Source organism: Boleophthalmus pectinirostris, unplaced genomic scaffold (assembly GCF_026225935.1).
Source record: "Boleophthalmus pectinirostris isolate CB_2022bp ecotype Guang Dong unplaced genomic scaffold, ASM2622593v1 HiC_scaffold_4, whole genome shotgun sequence".
Lineage (NCBI taxonomy): Eukaryota > Metazoa > Chordata > Actinopteri > Gobiiformes > Gobiidae > Boleophthalmus > Boleophthalmus pectinirostris.
The window spans coordinates 40970807-40996728 of NW_026571353.1; the positions used below are offsets into that span (position 1 = coordinate 40970807).

General features: G+C 40.8%; 1 protein-coding gene across 1 annotated transcript in view; it reads left to right on the plus strand.

The window, feature by feature from the left end:
• grin1b (glutamate receptor, ionotropic, N-methyl D-aspartate 1b) overlaps positions 1-25922 on the plus strand; it is a 110681-nt gene that overhangs the window by 78190 nt on the left and 6569 nt on the right. Inside the window, exons 18-20 of the mRNA XM_055161875.1 lie at positions 2027-2136; positions 5616-5761; positions 16599-16706. Coding sequence (XP_055017850.1) covers positions 2027-2136; positions 5616-5761; positions 16599-16706 — 364 coding nt within the window. The remainder of the gene's footprint in view (positions 1-2026; positions 2137-5615; positions 5762-16598; positions 16707-25922) is intronic.

Sequence of the window (25922 nt, forward strand, 5' to 3'; positions counted from 1 at the left end):
CATTCCAGACCAGACCTGGGCCACATACCACCCTTTTGTTTGACTGTGATTGGCTCGTTTAAGCTCATTTGGAATTACAAAAAAAAACCACATATTTATCATTTTACTTCATGGACTAAAGTTGCGTTGCTTTAATTTTAATTTTTTTTGTAACCTCACTTTTTCATTGCTTAGTCAAAACATAAACACTTCCCAGTCTGAGCAGTTCGTCAAAACAATGAGATTTACTGCTTTTTATAAAGAATAAATAAAATTACCGTATTTTTCAGACTATAAGTGGCACTTTTTTTCATGGTTTGTGTGTTTCCTGTGACTTCTATATTAAAATGTTTTTGGTGAAGTGTGGAGAGATTCTAGTCTTGTGTGTGAGTCTCTGCTGCTCCTGTTCCTCCTGCACCACTGTCACTTGGCTCTACTGCGCATGTCTCCTGCAGAAAGAGCCTCTGTTCTGTCTGTATCATGTCAGTCGATCGCACCGTTACTTCTGCACCACTCGACTATTTAACATTTAAACTATAAACTTATAAAGACAAAGACTGAGAAAACTGAACACAAACGCCCCGAAAACAAAATCAGATTCTGCAGATTTACAAACTGCAAGTCATGAAATCTGCAGCAGAAAGAAAGTTTGGAGTGAGAGAGAAACTTGTGACACCAGGAGGATGAACCATGAAACTTTCCTGAAGTCACTTGACGGACAAAGTCTGGACTTCAGTGACACTGAAACCATCCTGTCGAGATTCAGAAAGAGTCCGTGTGTCGTTCGTTCATTCGTTTTTCAATATAAAACCAAAAGTAAGAAAACAAAAAACCAACAGTTTTCTTCATTATTTGTCTCCAAAACCAAAATGAAAAAAAAAAAGATAATGATTTGTATTTTCCGTTTTCGATTTTGTGTTTAAATGAAAAATGGAACCAGGACTAAAACGGGACTAAAACAGGACTGAACTGTTTACGTGATTGCGATGTCGGACTTTTGCACTGCATACGGACTGAACCAGGACTGATCCAGGTCCGGGACCAGAGCGGGGGACCAGAGCGGGACTGAGACCGAGACCAGAACGGGACCAGACCAAGACGATCAGAACTGAGACTGGGACCAGACCGAGACTGAGACCGGGACCAGAGCGGGACTGAGACCGGGACTGAGACCGGGACCAGACCGGGGACCAGACCGGGACTGAGACCAAGACCAGAGCAAGACCAGACCGGGACCAGACCAGAGGCTCAGAGCCCACTGCAGGGCCAGAGCTCGAAGCTGAGGCTCGGACTCAAAGCTCGGAGTCCACTCTGGTCTCGGTCTCAGTCCCGGACTGGTTCCAGTCTGGTCCCGGACCTGGATCAGTCCTGGTTCAGTCCGGTATCACAGTCATTTGAAGTCACGTAAACAGGAAACGGTCATTATCCATTTTTTTCCATTTTTCATTTAAACACAAAATAGAAAACTGAAAAAACGAATCATGATCTGTTTTTTTCATTTTGGTTTTGGAGACAAATAATGAAGAAAATAGTTTTTTGGGTTTTTTTGTTGTGTTATTTTTGGTTTTATTTTGAAAACCGAATGAACGAATGACTCGAATAATTCTAAATGGAACTGATTCTGAGTCTGACGACAGCGACACAGAAGAGTTTGCGTCGCTCTGTTTCCCTCCGGAGGTCGAGTTGTTCAGAAGTGACACCGAGGATGAAGAATTGAAGTGATTTAGTGATTTGGAGTGAGATGGAGAGTTTGTTAAACTTGTTCTGTTCTGTTGTTTATAGTTTATCTGAAGAACTGTGAAATATGTGACAATAACAGTCTGTTGTTTTCTCTTCTATTGTTTTTACTACAACTTGACTTCACACAGGAAATTTCAACCCCTGCAGACTGTTTTAAATTAAATAGTTTTGTTTTTCACGCTTTAAGAAAGTAAAAATCATGTACATCACCTTTAACTCTCTCCAATCTGACCTTCACTCGTCTTTTTTCCTGAGCTTGGTGGGATCTTGTGGTGAGTTCATCCCAGTGGTTTGTGTTTGTGCACAGTTCTCATGAGAACGGCTTCATGGAGGATCTGGACAAGACCTGGGTCCGATATCAGGAGTGTGACTCACGAAGCAACGCCCCCGCCACCCTCACCTTCGAGAACATGGCAGGTCAGTCCCACGCGCACCAAACACCAGCAAAGAAGGTCCTGGTGCAGTCCTGGTTTAGTCCTGGTTCAGTCCTGGTTTAGTCCTGGTTTAGTCTGGTTTAGTCCTGGTCTAGTCCTGGTTTAGTCCTGGTTGAGTCCTGGTTCGGTCCTGGTTGAGTCCTGGTTTAGACCTGATTTAGTCTTAGTTTAGTCCTGGTTTAGTCCTGGTTTAGTCCTGGTCTAGTCCTGGTTTAGTCCTGGTCTAGTCCTGGTCTAGTCCTGAAATGGACCAGATTAGTCCTGGTTGAGTCCTGGTTTGGTCCTGAAATGGACCAGATATAGTCCTGGTTGAGTCCTGGTTGAGTCCTGGTTTAGTCCTGGTTTGGTCCTGGTTTTCGTCCTGATTTAGACCTGGTTTAGACCTGGTTTATCCTGGTTTAGTCCTGGTTTAGTCCTGGTTTAGTCCTGGTTTAGTCTTGGTTTAGTCCTGGTTTAGACCTGGTTTAGACCTGGTTTTCGTCCTGGTTTTAGTCCTGGTTTAGTCCTGGTTTAGTCCTGGTTTGGGTCCTGGTTTAGTCCTGGTTTAGACCTGGTTTAGTCCTGGTTTAGTCCTGGTTTAGTCCTGGTCTAGTCCTGGTTAGTCTTAGTTTAGTCCTGGTCTAGTCCTGGTTTAGTCCTGGTCTAGACCTGGTCCTGGTTTAGTCCTGGTTTAGTCCTGGTCTAGTCCTGGTTTAGTCCTGGTCTAGTCCTGAAATGGACCAGATATAGTCCTGGTTGAGTCCTGGTTTGGTCCTGGTTTGGTCCTGAAATGGACCAGATATAGTCCTGGTTGAGTCCTGGTTCGGTCCTGGTTGAGTCCTGGTTTGGTCCTGGTTTGGTCCTGGTTCGGTCCTGGTTTTCGTCCTGATTTAGACCTGGTTTAGACCTGGTTAATCCTGGTTTAGTCCTGGTTTATTCTTGGTTTAGTCCTGGTTTAGTCCTGGTTTAGTCTTGGTTTAGTCCTGGTTTAGACCTGGTTTAGACCTGGTTTTCGTCCTGGTTTTAGTCCTGGTTTAGTCCTGGTTTAGTCCTGGTTTGGTCCTGGTTTAGTCCTGGTTTAGACCTGGTTTAGTCCTGTTTAGTCCTGGTTTGTCCTGGTTAGTCCTGGTTTAGTCTAGTTTAGTCCTGGTCTAGACCTGGTTTAGTCCTGGTTTAGTCCTGGTTTAGTCCTGGTTTAGTCCTGGTTTAGTCCTGGTTTAGTCCTGGTCTAGTCCTGGTCTAGTCCTGAAATGGACCAGATATAGTCCTGGTTGAGTCCTGGTTTGGTCCTGGTTTGGTCCTGAAATGGACCAGATATAGTCCTGGTTGAGTCCTGGTTCGGTCCTGGTTGAGTCCTGGTTTGGTCCTGGTTTGGTCCTGGTTTTCGTCCTGATTTAGACCTGGTTTAGACCTGGTTAATCCTGGTTTAGTCCTGGTTTGAGTCCTGGTTTAGTCTGGTTTAGTCCTGGTTTAGACCTGGTTTAGTCCTGGTTTAGTAGTCCTGGTTTAGTCCTGGTTTTTAGTCCTGGTTTCCTGGTTTAGTCCTGGTTTAGTCTGGTTTACTGGTTTGTCCTGTTTAGTCCTGGTTTAGTCCTGGTTTAGTCCTGGTTTAGTCCTGGTTTAGTCCTGGTTTAGTCCTGTTTAGTCCTGGTTTTAGTCCTGGTTTAGTCCTGGTTTAGTCCTGGTTTAGTCCTGGTTTAGTCCTGGTTTAGTTCTCAGGGGTCTTCTTGCTGCTCACAGAACTGACTCTTGTAGCTTTAAGTCGTGTTCTAATGTTGTTCTCTCAAAAACAGAGCCGGACTTGTGTTTTGTTTCATTTACATGTTTGAGTCACTTTTCAGTCTGTCAACATGTCCAAAGCTCAAAATGCTCTGCTAAGTTTTACCTTTAATTCAATAAAGATTCCAGCTGAAATTCTCTAAATGATTCTAGTGAAGATGCACAATGGAGCACTTCCTGTATTAACATACGACATCACAAGGTGGAACAGAGTGTTTTGTTTGAGAGACGTTTTTGAGAGAACTGAACTTAAATATGCAAAATTTGTGTTAAACAGTAAACAAACCAAAACTCCAGGTCTGTTTGTGACGAGGAAACAACATTATAACAGATCAGTCCCTTTAACAGTTTAGACTTGACTGATCTTCTGCACAGAAAAGTTTGATTAGATGGACTGGCATCATTTCAGTACAAATTGAATAAAAATAGATAATTTTTTTTAAATCTCAGAGCCCCTCACAAATCAGACCCACTGAAGGGCCACATCTGGGTAAATCTGGTCTGTTTAATTCTGTTTAAATGTAGAAGGATCTGGAACCAGTTTATAAAAGACCTACAGTGTTTCCCACAAACCATCTAGATCAGGGGTGTCAGACTCGCGGCCCCGGGGGCCAACTGCGGCCCTCAGAAGGATTTTTTGCGGCCCGCCACTTAATTCCAAAGAATAATGTCAATGCGGCCGGCGGTAGATGAACGCACAATCCCACAGATGAAGCTGCAGTCGGTGCCCATGCAGATTCACAACAACAGATTATTAATGCAGCTTTACATCCCAAAACTCAATTTAAAGCAGTTGTGAAGCAACAAGTCCAAGTGGATCTGTTAATACAAGTAGACGTGCACATACGCCGTTTTTTTCGTGCAACCGCTATTTATCGAATACTCAATGCGGCCCAGCCTCACTCAGACTTTATCTAATGTGGCCCCCAGGTAATTTGAGTTTGAGACCCCTGATCTAGATCATATATATGAATACTTTATACAGTAAAAACTTTTATCTTCAGTCTGTGGTGGCGTCCCCTCAGACGCGATGTCCCCACCCACGATCAGACGGCGAAATAATGAAACAGCATGAGTCTGTTTGGTGCATATGTCGTCTGAGAACACGTCAATTTTCACCAGCATTTTCTGAAAAATAACTCCAGTGCCCGATCATAAGGGACCTCCTCGGATTCTGGCCCATTTATTCCGCGGGGGGAGGCTGCACCGGGCCTACAGGTGCGCCCATGTAGACTGTAGGGTGACTGTGGGCGAAAGGAGCAGCCTTCGCCCAGAGGTGTGGGAGGAACCGTTTCCCATCCCACCGCGCCGCGAGCAGAGAGTCGGTCCGGAGAGCAAATAGTGCAAGTGTTTTATAAATGTTCCCCCACTGACATGTGAGAGTGTGAGTGAGAATGACAGAATCACATTGAGAAAAAAAAAAGGGGGCAGAATCACTTTGTGGAGCTCAGTTTTCATTCTGTTGCTCTGCACCACAGATCGGTCACAACACAACTGTCACAAAAAGCTGCTAATTTGTGTCACTCCAACAGGATATAGTTCCAGGCCTACGAGCCTCTGAAGGGATGTAAGGCTCTTCACACTTGTGCTCTTTGTTCAGACCTGGTTTAGACCTGGTTTAGTCTGGTTTTAACCCTGGTTTTTGCCTCTCAGGGGTCTTCATGCTGGTTTACTTTGGTTTTAACCCTGGTTTTTGTCTGTCAGGGGTCTTCATGCTGGTGGCCGGAGGGATCGTGGCCGGGATCTTCCTCATCTTTATCGAGATCGCGTACAAACGACACAAAGACGCGCGCAGGAAACAGATGCAGCTGGCCTTCGCTGCGGTCAACGTGTGGAGGAAGAACCTACAGGTGACACGTTTTTACAATTTTTATCCACAATCTTTACTGTCAGATTCTGTTTCTGAGATGTTTTTAGTGTTTTCTTTTTTGGTTTACAGCTCTTATGTGAACCAGGCTCCAACTCTGACACTGATCGCTCTCTCAAACACACATTTACTATACGGGTTTTCATTTTCAGCAGCTTTAAAGAAGTTATATTGTGCAAAAAAAAAAAATTCTAAGTTTATATTAAGTTTATAATCCGGAAGTCAGCAAACTTAAATTTTTTAAATTTTTTTTTTTATTTTTTATATTTTTATATATTTTACATTTTATATTAATATATTTTAAATTTTTATATATATTTTTTATATTTATTTTATATATTATTTTATTTTATAATTTTTTATTATTATATTTTATATTTATTTATATTATATTTTATACTGTATTTTTTGGACTATAAGGTGCATTAAGTGAAACAAAACAGTCAGATAAATCAAACTTTCAAAGAATAAATGTTTACATGATCGAGGAATAAATTAATTAAGCTTTAAAATTGAAATAAACCACCAACTTACTTCAGAATTAAGTTTAATTTTCATTAGGACTTAAGTGTTTTCATGGACTTTTTTGAGCAGAATTCATTTTTACTCTGAATTAAATTATATTTATTTGAATTTAAACCTCTCAGTTAAATGTGGCAATTGTGATTTAATTTAAAATGTCTAAAATAAAACATAAAGATCCACTGGTGTCGTAGATTATAACGAAACACTAGACAAAAGCACAATATTTCTTCTTTTCAACATTGACATTGTTGTAGTTTACATTTAGTGGTTTTATCAAAGCATTTAGCATAAATTGTAAAAACAAGCAAATTAAAAATGGTCTTGTTATACTTAAATAGTTTTATTAGTAATTAGACGTTGACCATGTTTCTGTCGATGTTTTTGGTTTGTGTTCTGGTTGGAGCTTGGTCAGAAAAGTGTTTGTTCTGAAAAGTTTGTAAAGAGTTTGTCAGATTTCAGAGTTTGTTTTGTGGAGGACAGAGCCCCAGAGGAGGTTCAGACTGAGTTTCTTTGAGCCTTTTGAGTGTTTTTAATGTTTGATCAAGTTAAACAGAGAACTGTGAGACTAAAAGTTCGTCTGCAGAGGCCCGATGTTTCACTCAAATACATAATAAATGAAGCCAAAACTCTGCTCTCCTGAGAGGAGCTTCAGTGAGGCTTGAATCCGTGAGCCGCGTCTGACCTGGATGAGTCGGACCTGCGTTTGTCTGTAGTGAATCTGCTCATTATTTAAACACTAACGTCGTCTTTTATTCATAAACGTTACATTAACACGAACTCACCTCCAGACAAAACCCTCTCACCAAATCTCAAGATGGAGGTTTTCTGTGCAAAGCTTCCATGTTTCATTTGGGTGGATTTAGGGTTAGATAAGGTGAGGACAAGGGTTTTTTGTAGTAAATATGCAGCCACAGACACGTCCCAGCGCAGAGACACGTCCCTGCACCTCGACTCATCTGAGCTCATCTAAAAAAATAGGATATTTGATGAGTTTAAATGGAAAAGCAGTGAGAAAAGCAGCCTCCATCATCGTCATCTCACATTTGACTCTTCAGATCCAGGAGTTTGTTTCTGGAGTCAAAGTTCAGGACAATAATGATGTTATAATATTAATATGACATGTTTCCTGTGCTCTGCTGAGGCGTCTCTGTGGAGAAAGATGCAGAGGAACATCTGTGGAACATCAAGTCCTGACTCATCCTTTATTACATTATTCTTATTATTCAAAGAGATTCTTTCTAAAATACATGCACATTATATTTTCAGTTTGTGTAAGCACAGAAGCTGCAGAACATGAGGCTCCTCCTCCACAGCCCCACAGCCCCACAGTTCTGTATCTGTATCTGTATCTGTTCTTTGTTCTCTGTGCTCAGTGTGCAGCTCGTGGGCTTCAGTTGGACCCGGCTCCTGTTAGTTCCAGGAGGACGGTCTGTATAATATCATGGGTGCCCTGAGGCCAGAGCAGCGCCTCCTGGTGGAGAGTGGGCGTCAGTACAAACAGTGTGGTCAGAGTGAGTGAGAGTCTGAGTGTGAATAAGTGATGTGTGTGAGCGAGAGCTTCATGTGAAAAACATGAGCAGAATCTGGCTCTGCTCTGTCTGTGTAAAACTTTAATTCAGCTGCAGGGAAAAGTGACAGGGACACCCCTGTGACCTCTGACAGGGACCTCGGAGACAGGGACTCATCATTAATACTACAGAGCCGAGCTGCAGCTGAAACACGTGAGGCCCTCAGGAGCCTCAGACGCTCCGAGCTCAGCCACAACATGAACCACAGAATCAAAACACACAGAATCAAAACACACAGAACCAAAACACAAACCTGCAGCTCTGCGTCTGTGCACACTTTACTGTGTGTGGACCACAGACTGTGTGAAAACGTGAGTGTGACGTCACCACAGTGTTCAGATCCACTCAAATGAAGCTTGTGATGCGTCGGTTACAACCGAATCTAATAGGATTTTTTGATGTACGAAACAGTGGGAAAAAAACAAAACAGAATCGCGTGTCACAGTTTAATACAAACATTTTAATAATAATAATAATAATAATAATAATAATAATAATGCATCAGTTTTATGCAGCGCAGTTTTTGGACACTCAAAGACACTTTACAGATCATTATTCATTCACTCCAGACCCAGTGGTGTAAACTACTACTGTAGCCACAGCTGCCCTGAGACAAACTGATGGAAGCGAGGCTGCCAGTCTGCTCCATCGGCCCCTCCAACCACCATCACACACACACACCACTTTCATACTAGGCAATGAGGGTGAAGTGTCTTGCCTAAGGACACAACAACAGTTTTTTACGACTGGCGCCTCCTGTGGCTCCTGATTTTAAGTCCAAAATGTCGAGTCTCACAGCAGCAGGAACAGACAGAGGAGCCACAATGTTCTAATGTGAGTCAGAAGGAGCCAGAAGAGCCGCACGAGAACTTCCTGTTTGGAACGTGGCGGCTACAGCGTTAACTATGTCCATTTATATAAACAGTCTGTGATCTGGACTCAGAGTCCAGCCCCATGAGCACAGAGACGCTCGAAACCTGAGACAAACCCGAGAACAACAGAAACAACATTTATGTCTGTTTTTATTCTCTGTTTTATTCGTCCGTCTCGTGAGCAGATCCTCGTTCTTCACCGGACCTTCTGCTCTGAGCTGCAGGACGTCGCCCCCTCCACAATCTCCCTCTCGTTATTAAATTATGTAAATCTGCTCTAATTCCGTCGCTCAGAGGATCACGGCGGCATTAGCGCCTCTGCTCCGCTCCGTCTCCGCACACGAAGCGTTTGACCCGTTTCCTCACGTGTTCCAGAGGTTTTTCCGAGCGCTAACCCTCTCCAGATGTGTCTCTCTTCACGGGTCTGAACCCAGAGCCCGTCCGGTCCAGATGTGCGGCGGCGGCGGCAGCTGCTGCTCGTTACGCCACATTAGCATGGGGCTAGTGGCTCATTAGCATTTCAAACACCAGGCGCTAACGCGGGCAGATCCGGGCTAACGCTTCATTAGCGCTGAGTGCGTTTCGGCGGCTGCGCGTTTAAACGGCGGCAAACGATAAAAACCCACGTGGGGTCAAAGGTCGCTGCAGACGAACGCAGTCAGCTCACAGTTCTCTGACGGTTTGAAAAAGAAAAGAATTATTCATGAAACTAAAGCGGAAAACAGCGAATATGGAAAAAAATAATAATATGAAGCTAGCATAGCGGCCTTATTGTTTATTTGTGCAGAAAACTGCTTTAAAGACGCATTCTGTAACTTTTCTGGTAGAGGGGCCACCACCTGCTTGTGCACATGGAGGTGGTGTTGCTTTGCTTGGAATGTTCCACAGTATGGCATTAAAAAGGGAGTATTAACTGCTAATAGATAACATGTTTAGATCAGCAGGTTCCTTTTATTGTTTTGAAAATCCAATATTCACAGAAAAGTTCATTTAACATGTTTAATGACGCTGCCTTCACGGGGTGTGGGGAAAATGAACCTTTACACTTGTGAAGTGAGTGTGTGTTGTGTTCAGGTGCTTTTGTTGTCGTAGTGAAACATGGCGGACACACAGTTTATCTGGACCTGTAATATTTTATTTTTAAATATATATATATCTATATAATAATATTTTGTGTGAGTGTGTGTGTGGTCCTGTAAACAAAGCAAATAAACAGAATATTAGAAATAGGTCAGATTAATAATAATAATAATAATAATAATAATAATAATAATAATAATAGGGATGTAAGAATAACAGAAATATGGTGATATCGTATCGTCAAAGTTCTCACAATAATATCATGGACCATCACAAAATATCGAATATCGAATTAAGTGTCTTTGTTTAAATGAAGAGTTATGATGCAGAAACAGCTAAAAAAAAACACAGAGGGAACTACACAGACCATGATCCTTTGCTCCATTTCAGTGACGAAATAACAGTTCTAACACTTTTAAGTCTTAGTTCTTTCAATTAAGTTTTGTCAAGGCATTTTAAGAAGAAAGTGTCGCATATTAACAGTTTTAGTCTCCACAAAATATCACAATAAATATCGTACAGAGAGATTTGGATATTGTTACATCTCCAATCGTGAACCTCCACATCATATCGTGAACTTTCCCACGATATCACAATAAATATCGTCCCGTGAGGTTCATACCGTGATGATATCGTATCGTGAGACTTGGATATTGTTCCTCCCAAATAATAATAACACACAACGATATAAAATAATAATAATAAACCATATGACTCAATATAGAAATAAAAAACTAATATATATGAACCAACAGGCACTCGGCAGCCACGTGAAAAAGACAGGCCTCAAAACCTCTACTACTAATGAGCTATTAATTATAATTAATTGTAAACTTCCCAATATTGCATTATTATATCAGGCTTTTGTATTTTTATGAAGATTTAATCACTCAAACGTGCGTCGGTGACTCGAAAACCTCTTCAGACAGGAAACAACTTTATAACACGGTAGAAAACTAAAGAAAAAGTCAGTTTTGCGTAATACTCCCTCTTTAAGCTTTTCTTTCTCCATGGAGACAAGAATCAGTCACCGTAATAATCCTTTAGATGGATAAAAATGGAATACTGTGGAACATTCCAGGCAAAACAAGAATATCTCTATGACGACAAGCACTTGGTGGATCCTTCATTGGAAAAGTTACACAGTGTACCTTTAAATACCTTTATAATCCCATATTTTTTATCTAATTTTTAGGTTTGTTGAACTATTTTAGGTCAAATGAATCAAATTGTTGCTTTCAGTTCATGTAAAATCATTTTGAAAACTTCCAATTCAGATTTTAGTTTGTTGAGATTTGGTTCTGCAGATTCGTCCACAAAAACTGAACTGAACGTATGTAAAATTCACATTCTGTTACTAGAATTTTGCGTTTCCAGCTCAAGAATTTTCAACGTCGATTTGTGATTTTCTGCTGTAAATAACTCGCAAAACTCGAGAGAAATTTCCTCAAAAGTGGAATATGAAACTGCAGTACCAAATCTGACCACGAGAAGTTGTTGTTTGTTGTTGTTGTTGTTTGTTTTTGTTTTTCTGATGGTAAAAATCCAAGTCTTCCATGTAAAGTGACACAGTACATGTATATGAAGTATTGTGTGTACAAAGTGTTCAGAGCTGGAGACGGGTCAGAGGAGAAACGAGTTCAGGTTCTGGAGAGTGTGCACCTTAAACCAGTGCCACAGTAAAATGTCTCTTCCTTGGACAGAGTGAGTTCATTTTTAATACAAACATTTAAAGGAGTTGTGTATTCTGAGTTCCAGGCAATTGGGAGACTGGATTTCCCGCTCTCAGAACATTCCAGAGTGTAGGTAAACAACGTGGCTGTAGTGTTCGGACTTATGGGATTTTTTTTAAACATGGCAAAGGAGAAATTCAAATCGTCAACTGCAGACAAAAGTTCTATTTAGGTTGAAAACGTTTCTGAGCTCGTCCAAGCTGTTTCTTCAGTTCTGGTGAGACACTGGAGGACTTACATCTGTCCTGAAGGGAGGAGCTAACTACACTGAAACTACTCTGAAACTGACACCCTACTTGTTTACAGTTTCTGTTTGTAGCTCGGTCTATTTGTTTGTACTGAGTGTGGGGTTAAATTAGCAGAATAATTAAGGCTCATTTTTTTAATTTTGAGGATGATTGTCCGAGTCTGAGTCCCATTTATGTTCACAGAAGGATTGTCTTTCTTAACAAAAATAGCTTCTTTAACTCTTCTCTTAAACTAATTCTTTTCTCTGGCTCAGATCTGTTTAGTCTGATTCATCAGCCGGTTTCACTTGGTAGAAACCATGTGACCTCGCAGCATTAGGATTCGTTTGCTCGACAGGAGGCGGGGACTTTTTTTCATTAACCAGTTGCTGCTGTTTGGTCGTGATGTTTGTAATGCTCCAAATCCCATAGGAAGAAGGACAATAACATCTTTCCCCTTGATAAAATTCAACAAACATTCTCTTTGTTGAGGCTTTAAATCCTCGATCTCGGGAATCGTTGACAACACAGAATCTCTGGCTCTTCGCTGATTGGTTGGTGCCTGAACTCACACTTCCACAGTTTTTGTGAACCGTCTAGTGTTTTCTGATTCCTGACCTGGTCGCTGGAGAGAAATGAAATTGAGAGGAGGCACTAGGTGGTGCCAGCCTGACTACAGATCTGCACCTCACTGTCTTCGAAAGAGTGACCTGAGGTTTTTAGGTGAAATAAGGTAAATAAACATTTGTCCAGTGGACAAATTGAATTTCTCCTTTGTCATGGATTCTACCTATACGACTGAGGGATTTTACAAACAACTTTTAAAAACACATTCGAAGGTCAGGACTGTGGATCATTCACACGGCTGCATTGTAGTTTTAACTGAGCCATGATAATTTTAAAAAGACTGAAAAAGGCCAAAGCATCTATTTTAGATTCATCACACTGGGATGTTACTGAGGTGCAGCTCGTGGTACAAATACTTCTGTACTTTGCTGTAAAAAGACCTCAGACCTTCTGCTTGTTTGATCATAGACAGAAGGCTCATGATCAAACGAGCAGAAGGTCTGAGGGCTTCATTTGGACCTCATGTGGGTGTCATATGGGCATCATTTGAGCTTCTACTTTCACATGTTCTGGTCCTTTTGCCTGGAGCACAGAGTCTCTGGTGACCTCTGTTTGGTCCTGACGCTGTTACTCCAGTCCACAGAACCTGAACCCGAGTCGTCTCCAGCTCCGGTCACTTCACGCTGCTGGACCATCCGTGCTGCTGCCATTCCTGTTCTTCTAACCTCACTCAGGCTCCTCCCCTTTTCCCTCAGCAGGACGTGACATCATCGCACCGCAGGAAGTGGCATTATAGCAGCTCTGTTATAATGGACCCCCACACATCGCTCCATCCATCCCCCCCCGCCCATGTGTGTGATAACCCCGCCCCCTCCTGACCCCCCACCTTTGACCCCGGTGTCAGGACCCTCTGCTTTGCTTGGGCTCGTCCTCATGTGTGTCATATTTCGCCCGGGAGCGAGCGCTAACGCTGACGCTCCGGCGGTGTGTTTGTGGACACTGATCGTTGCAGTAAAACGGAGCGTTCTGTTTTACGGAATCATTTCATGTGAGAATAAAACCAGGAGGAGGCTGGAACGGCACGGCTCAGAATACAGACGCAGAACATCCAGAACTCTGCACTAAAACACGACAAGGAGCTTTTGAAGTCCAGCAGTCACAGTCCGTCAAACCCCGTTCAGTCCAAAACCAGATCAGCCTCAGGTCCAAAATGTTTATGTAAGTTACAGATTTACGCCTCAGTCAGACTGAACCTGGTCCAGCTCTGACTCTGACTGTGGCAGAGGTGGGACTTGGACTTGAGTCAGACTTGAGTCACTATTTTTAGGACTTGAGACTAGACTTGATAAAATGGACTAAGACCTGGGACTTGACTTGGACTTAAAGGTCAGTGACTTGGGACTTGACTCAGATTTGAAGCCTGTGACTTGAGAAGCATTTTTAAATCTGAATTCTTTCTGTTCTGACCATAATGATTCACACTAAGATCTTATCAAGACTTTTAAAAAGAAAAAAAATAACTAAATAGATTTCTCCAACTCTTATATAAATACTCATTTATAAATATACCACAACTTTTTAAGTAAAGTTTACTTTAAAAGTCATATCATTGCAAAAATCTAAGTTATACTTTGGTTTAAACAAGGGCCGGGCACGTTAACGCTTTAATTTTGCGTTAACTAATTAATTCATTATCGCTCTGGTCTCGATTACATAACGCTGTCACAGGGTTTTCACGAAGACCCGGAAAATGTCCTGATATGATCCCACCCATAACTCAATGAAATATGAACTTGAGCATTTGCTCAAAGCAAATGACTTGGACATGACTTGGACTTATGGGTCAGTGACTGGAGACTTGACTTGGACTTGTCTGTATTTGACTTAGGACTTGACTCGGACTTGAGGTCAAAGACTTGAGACTTACTTAAGACTTACAAAACTACTACTACTACTACTTGGTCCCACCTCTGGTGGGAGTGGGGCTGTTGGTCTCAGAACATTTGTGCTGTTATTGTCTGAACCTTTGAAAGTTCAAAAACTAAACATAAACAAATCCTTAGTTTTACATCCTTTATTGCAGTTTTACTTTTCTGTTTGGTCAGATTTAGGTTTTTGATGCAAATTTGGTTTTACACTTCTCCTCCCTGTCACTCCTCCTAAGCTCCAGGGGGCAGTGCACAGGTTGGTTCTCGTCTGTTCCTCTGTTTTCTCCGAGGCGAAGCCGGTACCGTTCCAGCCTTGAGCCGTGTCCGCTGATGTTCCTGAATGAGACTGTGTGTGACAGGCTGTAGACATGGAAGAGTTTCACGGGGCTCACTCACACTGCATCCACTCACAAACCAGTCCAAAAGGTCTCTCCATCTAAACCGGCTCAGATCAGAGACTGGTCCAAGTTGGTCTGTCAGGCTTCCAGTTTTTTTGCGAGGTCGTTCACGTTTCCAGTTAAATGTGACTTGACTTAAATTTGATCTCAATCTGTGCGTCATTCGTTCATTTGTTTTTCAAAATAAACTCAAAAATCTTGTCAGTTTTCGATTTTGTGTTTAAATGAATAATGGAAGAAACATTTACGTGACTTAAACTGTGATGACAGGACTAAACCAGGACTAAAACATGACTAAAACAGGACTGAACCAAGAGGATAAAAAACAGAAATAAAACAAGATTAACTAGAAAAGCACTCAGAGAGCGCTGACCTCCGCCAAGGACTACAGTTCCCCTCATATTAATTGTGTTTTCCATAAATATTTGTCTCGTATCTTTCAATTTGGAATATGAAAGAGGATCCCATTGTCCATCCCTGAGTCAAATTTCATGGGGTTTGGTCAATAATTAATCGAGATATTGAGAAACAAAATTTTTGGCCCCATTTACCACAATGTTAACTAAAATTTCAAAGTGATCCAGAATCCAGGATTTCTTCCGGATCACCCCAAAATGAAATCAGTTCTTTCCTTTTCACATTTCCAACAAATCCTGAAAATTTCATTAAAATCGGTCCATAACTTTTTGAGTTATGTTGCTAACAGACAAACAAACAAACAAACAAACAAACAAACAAACAAACAAACAAACAAACAGACAAACAAACAAACAGACAAACAAACAAACAGACAAACGCTGGCAAAAACATAACCTCCTTGGCGGAGGTAATAACAGGACTAAACCAGGATTGAATCAGGATTAAACCAGGTCTGAACTAAGACTAAACCAGGACTAAACCAGAAATAAAACAAGATTAAAACAGGCCTGAACCAGGACTAAACCAGGACTGAACCAGGACTAAACCAGGACTGAACCAGGACTAAACCAGGACTGAACCAGGACTAAACCAGGACTGAACCAGGACTAAACCAGGACTTAACCAGGACTAAACACAGGACTGAACCAGGACTAAACCATTTCCTGGTATGGTCCCGGTCTCAGTCCCAGTCTCGGTCCCTGTCTCAGTCCTGATGTCAGTCCCGATCTAGTTCCAGTCTGGTCCTGGACCTGGTCTAGTCCTGGTTCAGTCCTGGTTTTCATTATCTGTTTTTCCATTTTTCATTTAAACACAAAAAAATGAAAAAACAAACTGTTGCCTGTTTTTAGAGACAAATAATGAAGAAAATTGTTGTTTTTTCATTTTCTTATTTTTGGTTTTATTTTGAAAAACAAATGAACAAGCGACACACAGATTATCGGGGCCAAAAAATCAGATTTGGGTCACTTCCGGCTAAAGTCTGAACGTCGATTTAAGGCCTCAGTAGCTTTAGCCTTTAGCATTATTTATTTATTTATATATTTATTTATTTGATTGGGACAGAGCATGTTAATGGACAAACATGACAATGTGAATGTAAACACCGGACATTAGCCTTTAGCGTTAGCCTGTAGCATTAGCCTTTAGCATTAGCCTGTAGCATTATTTATTTATTTATTTATGTGATTGGGACAGAGCATGTTAATGGACAAATATGACAACGTGAATTTAAACACCGGACTTTAGCCTGTAGCGTTAGCCTTTAGCATTAGCCGTTAGCGTTAGCCTGTAGCGTTATCAGCGGTCGTGCGTTAAACTCGATTCAGACCCGTGAGGACTTTAGAGCGTCGGTGAAGGAGCGCGGTTTGGGCTGTCACATCACATCACACTGCATCAAACACGTCCAGGTGTGTCGGCGGGCGGGACTTTGGGGGGAGCGGGTGGGGTTTGTCGGCGTTGAGCGCTGTGCTAACGCTCTGTGCCCCCTCCGTATCTTATTTTAGGATAGGAAAAGTGGTAGAGCAGAGCCCGAGCCCAAACTGAAACCCTCTTTTAGGTCCATCACGGGCAGCTGCGACCTGAAACACCGTAGGGCCGACGGCGACTCCACGGTAAGACAGAAGCCACGCCCACTTCCTGCTTTACCTGTCTCTCACCTGTCTCTCACCTGTCTGTCCCTCACCTGTCTGTCTGTGTGCTCGTATGTGTGTGTGTGTGTGTGTGTGTCTGGTCTCTGTGTTCCATGTGTCTGTGTTATTTGTGTTTTTTCACTGGAGCGCTGTAAAAGTCGTTTGTGAAGCGACAGAAGCTCGTTTAGATGAGAAAATAATAAAAATAATTTTTTAAAAAAAATACGGCTACAGACGCAGATAAACACACAGATGTACTCGTGTCACTCTGGTCTGGACTCGAGTTGGTCAATATTATATCACTTTTGTAAATAGTATAATGAATTAAAATTGTAAATACAAACATTAAATATAATCCGTGTGTTTAAAAAAAATAATAATAAAAAAATTTAAAAATGAAAAAACAACTATTTTCTTCATTATTTGTCTCCAAAACAAAAACAAAAAAAACAGATAAAGATTTGTTTTTTTCACTTTTTGGGTTTAAATGAAGAATGGAAAAAATGGATAACGGATTAAAACAGGACTAAACTAGGACTGAACCAGGACTGAACCAGTCTCAGTCCTACTCTGGTCCCGGTCTGGTCCCGGTCTCAGTCCCAGTCCAGTCCTGGTCCAGTCCCAGTTTGGTCCCGGTCTGAGTGCTGGTCTGGTTTCAGTCTGAGTCCTGGTATGGTCCTGGTCTCAGTCCCAGTCTCAGTCCTGCTCTCAGTCCTGGACTGGTCCCGGTCTCAGTCCCGGTCTCAGTCTTGGTCTCAGTCTCAATCTGGTCCTGGTTTGGTCCCGGTCCTGGTCTCAGTCCTGGTCCTGGTCCCTTTTTGGTCCTGGTCTGAGTCCTGGTCTCATTCCTGATCACCCGACAGTTTACACGGGCGCACCTCTGAGCCTGTCCCAACACTCAGTCCTGGTTCAGTCCTGACCTAGTTTAGTCCTGGTTTAGTCTGTTATCCTTTTTTTCCATTTTTCATTTAAACACAAAATCAAAAACTGAAAAAACGAATCATTATCTGTTTTTTCATTTTGATTTTGGAGACAAATAATGAAGAAAATCTTTTTTTATTTTTTTATTTTCTTATTTTGAATGAACAAATGAAACACAGATTAAATAAAAATGTAAATAAAGCAAAAAGAAAAGTTTATTTTGTTTATTCTGTATCCTGAACATTAAAAACAAGAGAAAAGTTTATTAGTGAATGTCTCTCAATAATGCTGAAAACAGTAGATTAGTTTTACAGTGCTCTCAGCTGAAGCCACGCCCATCTCCTTTACACCTGTCCTCACCTGTCCTCACCTGTCCCACACGTATAATCGATGTTTTCAGTTGAGTTTTGGAACTGTCTGTCTGTCCAGATGTAAGTGTCCGCTCCATACACACTGTAGGTCACATCAGAGACATAAGCCACGCCCACCCCCCCCTCCACCGTCTTTACCTGTCTCCAACTCACCTGTCCAACTCACCTGTCCACCTGTCTGACACTTTTACCTGTCCATCTCATACACTGTAAAACTCATACTGATTCTTTCTTTGACGTTTGTTTGACTTCAGCTTTAGTAAGAGACGTCCCGTTAGAATCTGTACGAAGACGCGCCGAGGGAGTTTAACGTCGTTCGGCTTCCATATTTGGAAACCCGAGTGTGCGTCATAGCGACCAAAGAGCCAATCAGGAGCGAGGAGGTTGAAAATACTCGCTAGAGCTGCTAGATTATTATTATAAAATCACAATTATTCAAAGTTACACGATGCATTTTTTCAGCATTTCAAACAACAAAAAGCACTTTATTATTGATAATTTATGCAAAATATAGACAAATCTGAACCTTAGAGCAGTTTTGCGATGTATAAAACATAAAATGAATAAAATAAACTTTGAACATAAAATAAGCAGAGGTCGTGACTTGGACTCGAGTCAGACTTGAGTTACTATTTGTAGGACTTGAGACTTGACTTGATAAACTGGACTAAGACTTTGGACTCGACTTGGACTCGAAGGCCAGTGACTTGGGACTTGACTCGGACTTGAGGCTTGTGACTTGAGAAACACTTTTAAATCTGAATTCTTTCTATTCTGACCGTACTGATTCACACAAAGCTCTTGTCCAGACATTTAAAAAGGAAAAATTAACATTTCTCCAACTCTTATTTACTCTTTAAATACTCATAAATAAATACACTATGACTTTATAAGTATAATTTAGTTTAAAAATCATATAAATTGCAAAAATCAAAGCTGTATTTGGTACTTTGGTTTAAAGACTTGAAATGACTTGAGGCTCAAAGCAGACAACTTGGACCTGACTTGGACTTATGGACCAGTGACTCGAGACTCGACTTGGACTTGCCTGTAACTGACTTGGGACTTGAGGCCAAAGACGAGACTTGCAAAACGACGACTTGGTCCCACCTCTGGAATTAAGGCAGAAAAACATAAATGCATCCAAAATAAACAATTTATCCAACTCTTCTACAATCCCTATATTTAAAAAATTAAATAAATATATTTATTTATATAAAAAGTATATGAAAATAAACTTAGCTTACTACTAAGCTTAAATCTTTTCAACTTGATTATGAGTTTGGAGATCGTTTGACACACAAATCAAAATCCAGATCAAAATTCAATTACACAGAATTAGTTCTTGCGCCCTTAGACACTGAGTAGAGCTGTCAATCAAACCTGTTATTAATGTTCATATCTTAATTTAGGGACAAAATAATGAAATGACATGAGAATTATCACCTGTGCTCACATGTCCAGCGGCGAGCGGCTGTGTGCATCTGTTTAGAATCTCTATATACGAGTAGAACACATCCGACTTATTTATATCAACAATCATTTGTAAAAACAATGGTCAGTTTCTTTCATAATCCAGTGTAAAGTGGAAAATCTGCAGAGCTGAGATGAATTGTCCAGTGACTGTAGAATGATCCCTACACAGTTTTATTTTATTTACATTCAGGAGTCTCGTTCTTGATTATGAAACTAAATGTTTGTATGTCAATTTTGTCCAGATACAAAGTGATAAACGCAGAATAAACAGACATAACGACAGAACCACAGACTGTGCTGAAGTCAACAAACATGTTCAGGGTTTTTACAGTGTATCCTCATGTCCTTCCTCGTCTCCTTCCTCGTCTACTTCACTTGTTCCTCAGCCATGTGTCCGCTGATCATCACGGCCGCCACCAGAATCCTCCGGTCTGTCCTCTGCCGACAAACACGCGCCTGGTCAGGTCTGGTGCGAGTCCGGCTCTGCTACTGGGTCCAACACGAGTCCAGGTTAAGTCCGGTCCAGGTCCAGCTTCTGGTCCTGGTCCAAATCCTAGTCCTGCAGAGTCTAGGTTTAGGGTGTGTGAGTCGTCCTCTTGCAAAGGGACGAGGTCCAGCCTGTGTGGTCTCTGTCTCTGTCTGTCTCTCTGCCTTCAAATGGAAGCCCACAGTAGTACAGAGAATACTACTACACGAGTACAGTACTACAGGTACTACAGTGTGTACTATATGAAAATACTACTACACGAGCACAGTACTACAGGTACTACAGTGTGTACTATATGAAAATACTACTACACGAGCACAGTACTACAGGTACTACAGTGTGTACTATATGAAAATACTACTACACGAGCACAGTACTACAGGTACTACAGTGTGTACTATATGAAAATACTACTACACGAGTACAGTACTACAGGTACTACAGTGTATACTATATGAAAATACTACTACACGAGTACAGTACTACAGGTACTACAGTGTGTACTATATGAAAATACTACTACACGAGTACAGTACTACAGGTACTACAGTGTATACTATATGAAAATACTACTACACGAGCACAGTACTACAGGTACTACAGTGTGTACTATATGAAAATACTACTACACGAGCACAGTACTACAGGTACTACAGTGTGTACTATATGAAAATACTACTACACGAGCACAGTACTACAGGTACTACAGTGTGTACTATATGAAAATACTACTACACGAGCACAGTACTACAGGTACTACAGTGTGTACTATATGAAAATACTACTACACGAGCACAGTACTACAGGTACTACAGTGTATACTATATGAAAATACTACTACACGAGCACAGTACTACAGGTACTACAGTGTATACTATATGAAAATACTACTACACGAGCACAGTACTACAGGTACTACAGTGTATACTATATGAAAATACTACTACACGAGCACAGTACTACAGGTACTACAGTGTGTACTATATGAAAATACTACTACACGAGCACAGTACTACAGGTACTACAGTGTATATTATATGAAAATACTACTACACGAGCACAGTACTACAGGTACTACAGTGTGTACTATATGAAAATACTACTACACGAGCACAGTACTACAGGTACTACAGTGTGTACTATATGAAAATACTACTACACGAGCACAGTACTACAGGTACTACAGTGTGTATACTATATGAAAATACTACTACACGAGCACAGTACTACAGGTACTACAGTGTATACTATATGAAAATACTACTACACGAGTACAGTACTACAGGTACTACAGTGTGTACTATATGAAAATACTACTACACGAGCACAGTACTACAGGTACTACAGTGTATACTATATGAAAATACTACTACACGAGCACAGTACTACAGGTACTACAGTGTATACTATATGAAAATACTACTACACGAGCACAGTACTACAGGTACTACAGTGTGTACTATATGAAAATACTACTACGAGCACAGTACTACAGGTACTACAGTGTGTACTATATGAAAATACTACTACACGAGTACAGTACTACTACAGTGTATATTATATGAAAATACTACTACACGAGCACAGTACTACAGGTACTACAGTGTATACTATATGAAAATACTACTACACGAGCACAGTACTACAGGTACTACAGTGTATACTATATGAAAATAAAACTACATGAGAGCAGTGAGGTGCTGTGGTGTAAACTGGAGCTGAATGTGAATCAAGAAGCTGTTGTGTTTTGACTCAGTTTTATTATAATTATTTAGTAAATAAATTGATCTTGCTTCAGTTTGTTTCTGACTTTCAGGACAAAATGATTGAGCCAATGATTCAGTCAGTGGAGTTTTTAAAGCTGTTGGATATTTGTTGTAGATGTTCTGCGCAGGACAGAATTTTCTAAGATAATAAGGTCTGAGCTGGCAGTGAGGGTCCGAACAGCACAAACCTGAGAAACAGAAGAAAGCTCCCAGATCAAGTATATACTGCACACATTATGAACTGAAGTCATTTAACTGTTTGTGTAGATCAGGAGTCAGAAACTTAAAATACTCCAAAAGCCGTTTGGAACCTTTTGACTCTAAACTGAGGAGAACACTGCAGATATGTTTGTAACTGTGAGCTCTGTATAAAAGACTAGAGTGTGTTGTATTTATGAAATCAATAAAATGATGCAGAGAACATTTAATTTTATTTCTGCATGTAACGAAAACATTTTGAACTCCTCGAGTCCTCCTCATAGGAAATAAAAATCCAAACTCAAATTATTCACCTGCAGTGAACTAAAAGTGTCGTCTGCTTCCATGTTCCATCATCATTTTATTGCGTGTATGTAATAAACCAGCTGCTGCTGTAGGATCTAGTAAGTCCGGATCTGTGTCGATGTCACACATCTGCACCTGTGACAAAATATTAAAACTGTTTTATTTTAAAGTTACAAGACCATTATCTACAAATTTAGAATTACATTTAAAAACTAACTAACTAAAATAGAAAATACATTGTAATTAAATACTCATTATTTATTTTCTAAAGTCACAGGGAGCCACAACAGAAGGAGTCACGTGTGGCTCCGGAGCCGCAGTAGTTCTACAGTGTATTTCATGTTTATTAGACTCAGACTTAGACAAACTTTATTGATCCACAGGGAAATTATTTGGACACACAAGTCACACATCACAATAAAATATAATAACAAAGAGTAAATAAATATAAATGGTGATAATAAATTCTGAATAAGAAGCAAAAAAGAACAAGAATCAGGTGTCAAATAAAACATAATTATATAAATGTAAATGTACAAGTCAAAATAAAATAGAAAAATAAGTAATAAAATTTTAGATTTATACATAAGGGCAAGTTGTCGTACAGTTGTAGGGAGTATTATCTGTTACATAAGAGTGAGTTGTACAGTTGTAGGGAGTATTATCTGTTACATAAGAGTGAGTTGTACAGTTGTAGGGAGTATTATCTGTTACATAAGGGTGAGTTGTACAGTTGTAGGGAGTATTATCTGTTATATAAGAGTGAGTTGTACAGTTGTAGGGAGTATTATCCGTTACATAAGGGTGAGTTGTAGGGAGTATTATCTGTTACATAAGGCTGACTTGTTGTACAGTTGTAGGGAGTATTATCCATTATATAAGAGTGAGTTGTACAGTTGTAGGGAGTATTATCTGTTACATAAGGGTGAGTCATCATACAGTTGTAGGGAGTATTATCTGTTACATAAGAGTGAGTTGTACAGTCGTAGGGAGTATTATAGTATGAAGTGGAGCTGTAGGAGTCTGTCGGAGAAACACTTTTATTTACATTTTTAGTATTTTTATCGACATTACAAAGCAAATAGAAAATGTAATAAAGGTGAAAAGGCGCGGGCAGAGTTTGGGCTCCTCCGTTTGAAGGCAGGTCTGTCTCTTCCTCTCACTCACTGCCACATCTCCCATCATCCTTTGCAGCATTCAAGTCCCATGATCCTTTGCAGGAGTCTGTCCACCGCCCGCGGGTCCCAACGCTCTAACCTGGTTTTTATTTCAGGATTTACGGCGTTAACTGTGTCTCTAACTTTTCAGCTCTGGGTGTGAGACTTCGTTTTTGAATTTTTGAACTGTTTTATCGTGATCATGAAAGCAAAATATCAGCAAAAAGCAACGATTAAAACACGAAAACAGATTTTTTTTTTTTGTTTTTTAAACACGTTCCACACTTGACACTTCTACATTTAAGCTCTAGGGGGCGCTCTGCTTTGATTCGTTAACTCAAACTGATATGATGCTTTTGTGATTTGAATATTTTTGATTTTGTTTTGGTGAAATGTTGTGACTTTCTTGTAATTTTGCTGTAGTATTTTTTCTCGTTCTGCGGTGGGTCTTTCTGTCGGACCCGCTCGATCTCAGGGAAGTGCTTTTGTTCCATCCATTTTAATGAGGATCTCCACCACCTCATTAAAGAGCCGTCTGATTGGTCTAAAAACGTCACAGCCGCCCGGGTTTTGAGCCGCGTGATTGGTCGGCTCCCGGGCGCAGTAGGAGGGGCTAACCATGTTTCTTTGTGACCATTTCTCTCTATACTTTCTCTATCAGTGTTTCAGTGGATTTGAATGGTGTCCCATACACACACTGCCTCTGTCCTCCTGCAAGAACGACCTGTTCCGACAGAGAACATGTCAACACCTAAAAACACCTAACGACATGCCAACAACACGCTAAAAACATGCCAAACGAAACAAACTTAAGCACAAACTCGACGCAGAATTATGACTGGTTTAAAGTCTGTAGTCTCCAGGTTATTGCACCGTCTGAACGTCTGAACAAAGAAAAACTGTCAAAATAATCCGTGTGTCGTTCGTTCATTTGTTTTTCAAAATAAAAAGAAAATAAAAAAAAAAACGATTTTCTTCATTATTTGTCTCCAAAACGAAAATGAAAAAACAGATAACGTTTTGTGTTTAAATGAAAAATGGAAAAAAAAACGGAAAACGGACTGAACCAGGACTAAACCAGGACTAAATCAGGAATAAACAGTTTTCAGTCCCGGTCTAGTCCCGGTCTCAATCACGGTCTGGTCCTAGTCTGGTCCCGGCCTCAGTACTGGTCTCAGTCCCAGTCTCAGTCCTGGTCTGGTCCCGGTCTAAGTCCTGGTCTCAGCCCTGGTCTGGACCCGGTCTCAGTCCTGGTCTGGTCCTGGTCTAAGTCCTGGTCTCAGTTCTGGAGTGGTTCCGGTCTGGTCCCTGGTTCAGTCCTGGTTTAGTCCTGGTTTAGTCCTGGTTCAGTCCTGGTTCAGTCCTGGTTTAGACCTGGTTTAGTCCTGGTTCAGTCCTGGTTTAGTCCTGGTTTAGTCCTGGTTTAGTTCTGGTTTAGTCCTGGTTTAGTCCTGGTTTAGTCCTGGTTCAGTCCTGGTTCAGTCCTGGTTTAGTCCTGGTTTAGTCCTGGTTCAGTCCTGGTTTAGTCCTGGTTTAGTCCTGGTTCAGTCCTGGTTTAGTCCTGGTTTAGTCCATTATCAGTTTTTTCCATTTTTCATTTAAACACAAAATCAAAAACTGAAAAAACAAATCATTATCTTTTTTTTTTTTTTTTTCATTTTGGTTTTGGAGACAAATAATGAAGAAAATTGTTGTTTTTTCGTTTTCTTATTTTTGGTTTTATTTTGAAAAACGAATGAACGAATGACACACGGATTAAAAACACTTCTATGTTTAATGTTCTATCAGTGGATGGTTCCCAAAAAATCCACAAATCCCCAAAGTTTTGCAAAATAAAACACACACATTTGTTATTAGGTTCTTTTTTCAGACCAAGAGTTTGTTTTCAGACCTGACAGTTTGGAACTTCTCCCTGCGATCGTCCTCAGAGTCTCATGATGTTTCTGTGTCGTGTCGCTCAGATGATTTAAACAGGTTTTGGCGCCGTCTTCCGATAAACCGACGATAAACCGGGACAAGGGGCTTTTTTACTCTGACACACCTGGGATTCTGTCCTGAGGAAGTCGGACTGCAGGTGGCGTCAAAACCTTTTTAAATCAACTGAGCGACACGTCACAGAAACATCACGAGACTCTGAGGAAAACCGCTGGTGAGAAGTCCAAACTGTCAGGATGAAAACAAACTCTTGGTCTGAAAAAAGAAACGAATAACATAAATTATCGGAAGACCAAATGAACCTCACTGGACTTGTACAAAACACACATTTATTATTAATTAACCCAACTAACTCCCAACTTAAACAAAGATTTGAGGGTTTTGAGAGGGTCGGGCGATATGCAGATAAAACTGAATTGTGATCTCTTCCTTCAGTCGCCGTATCGTGATTGTGCGTTGTGTAACTTTTCCATCCAATACTTTCCTCCATGGAGATGTTAGTGCATCGTCTGGAATGTTTCGCAGTGTGGCTTTAAACGTTTCTGTCTTCACCGAGACCAAACGATTTTGTGTTTAAATGA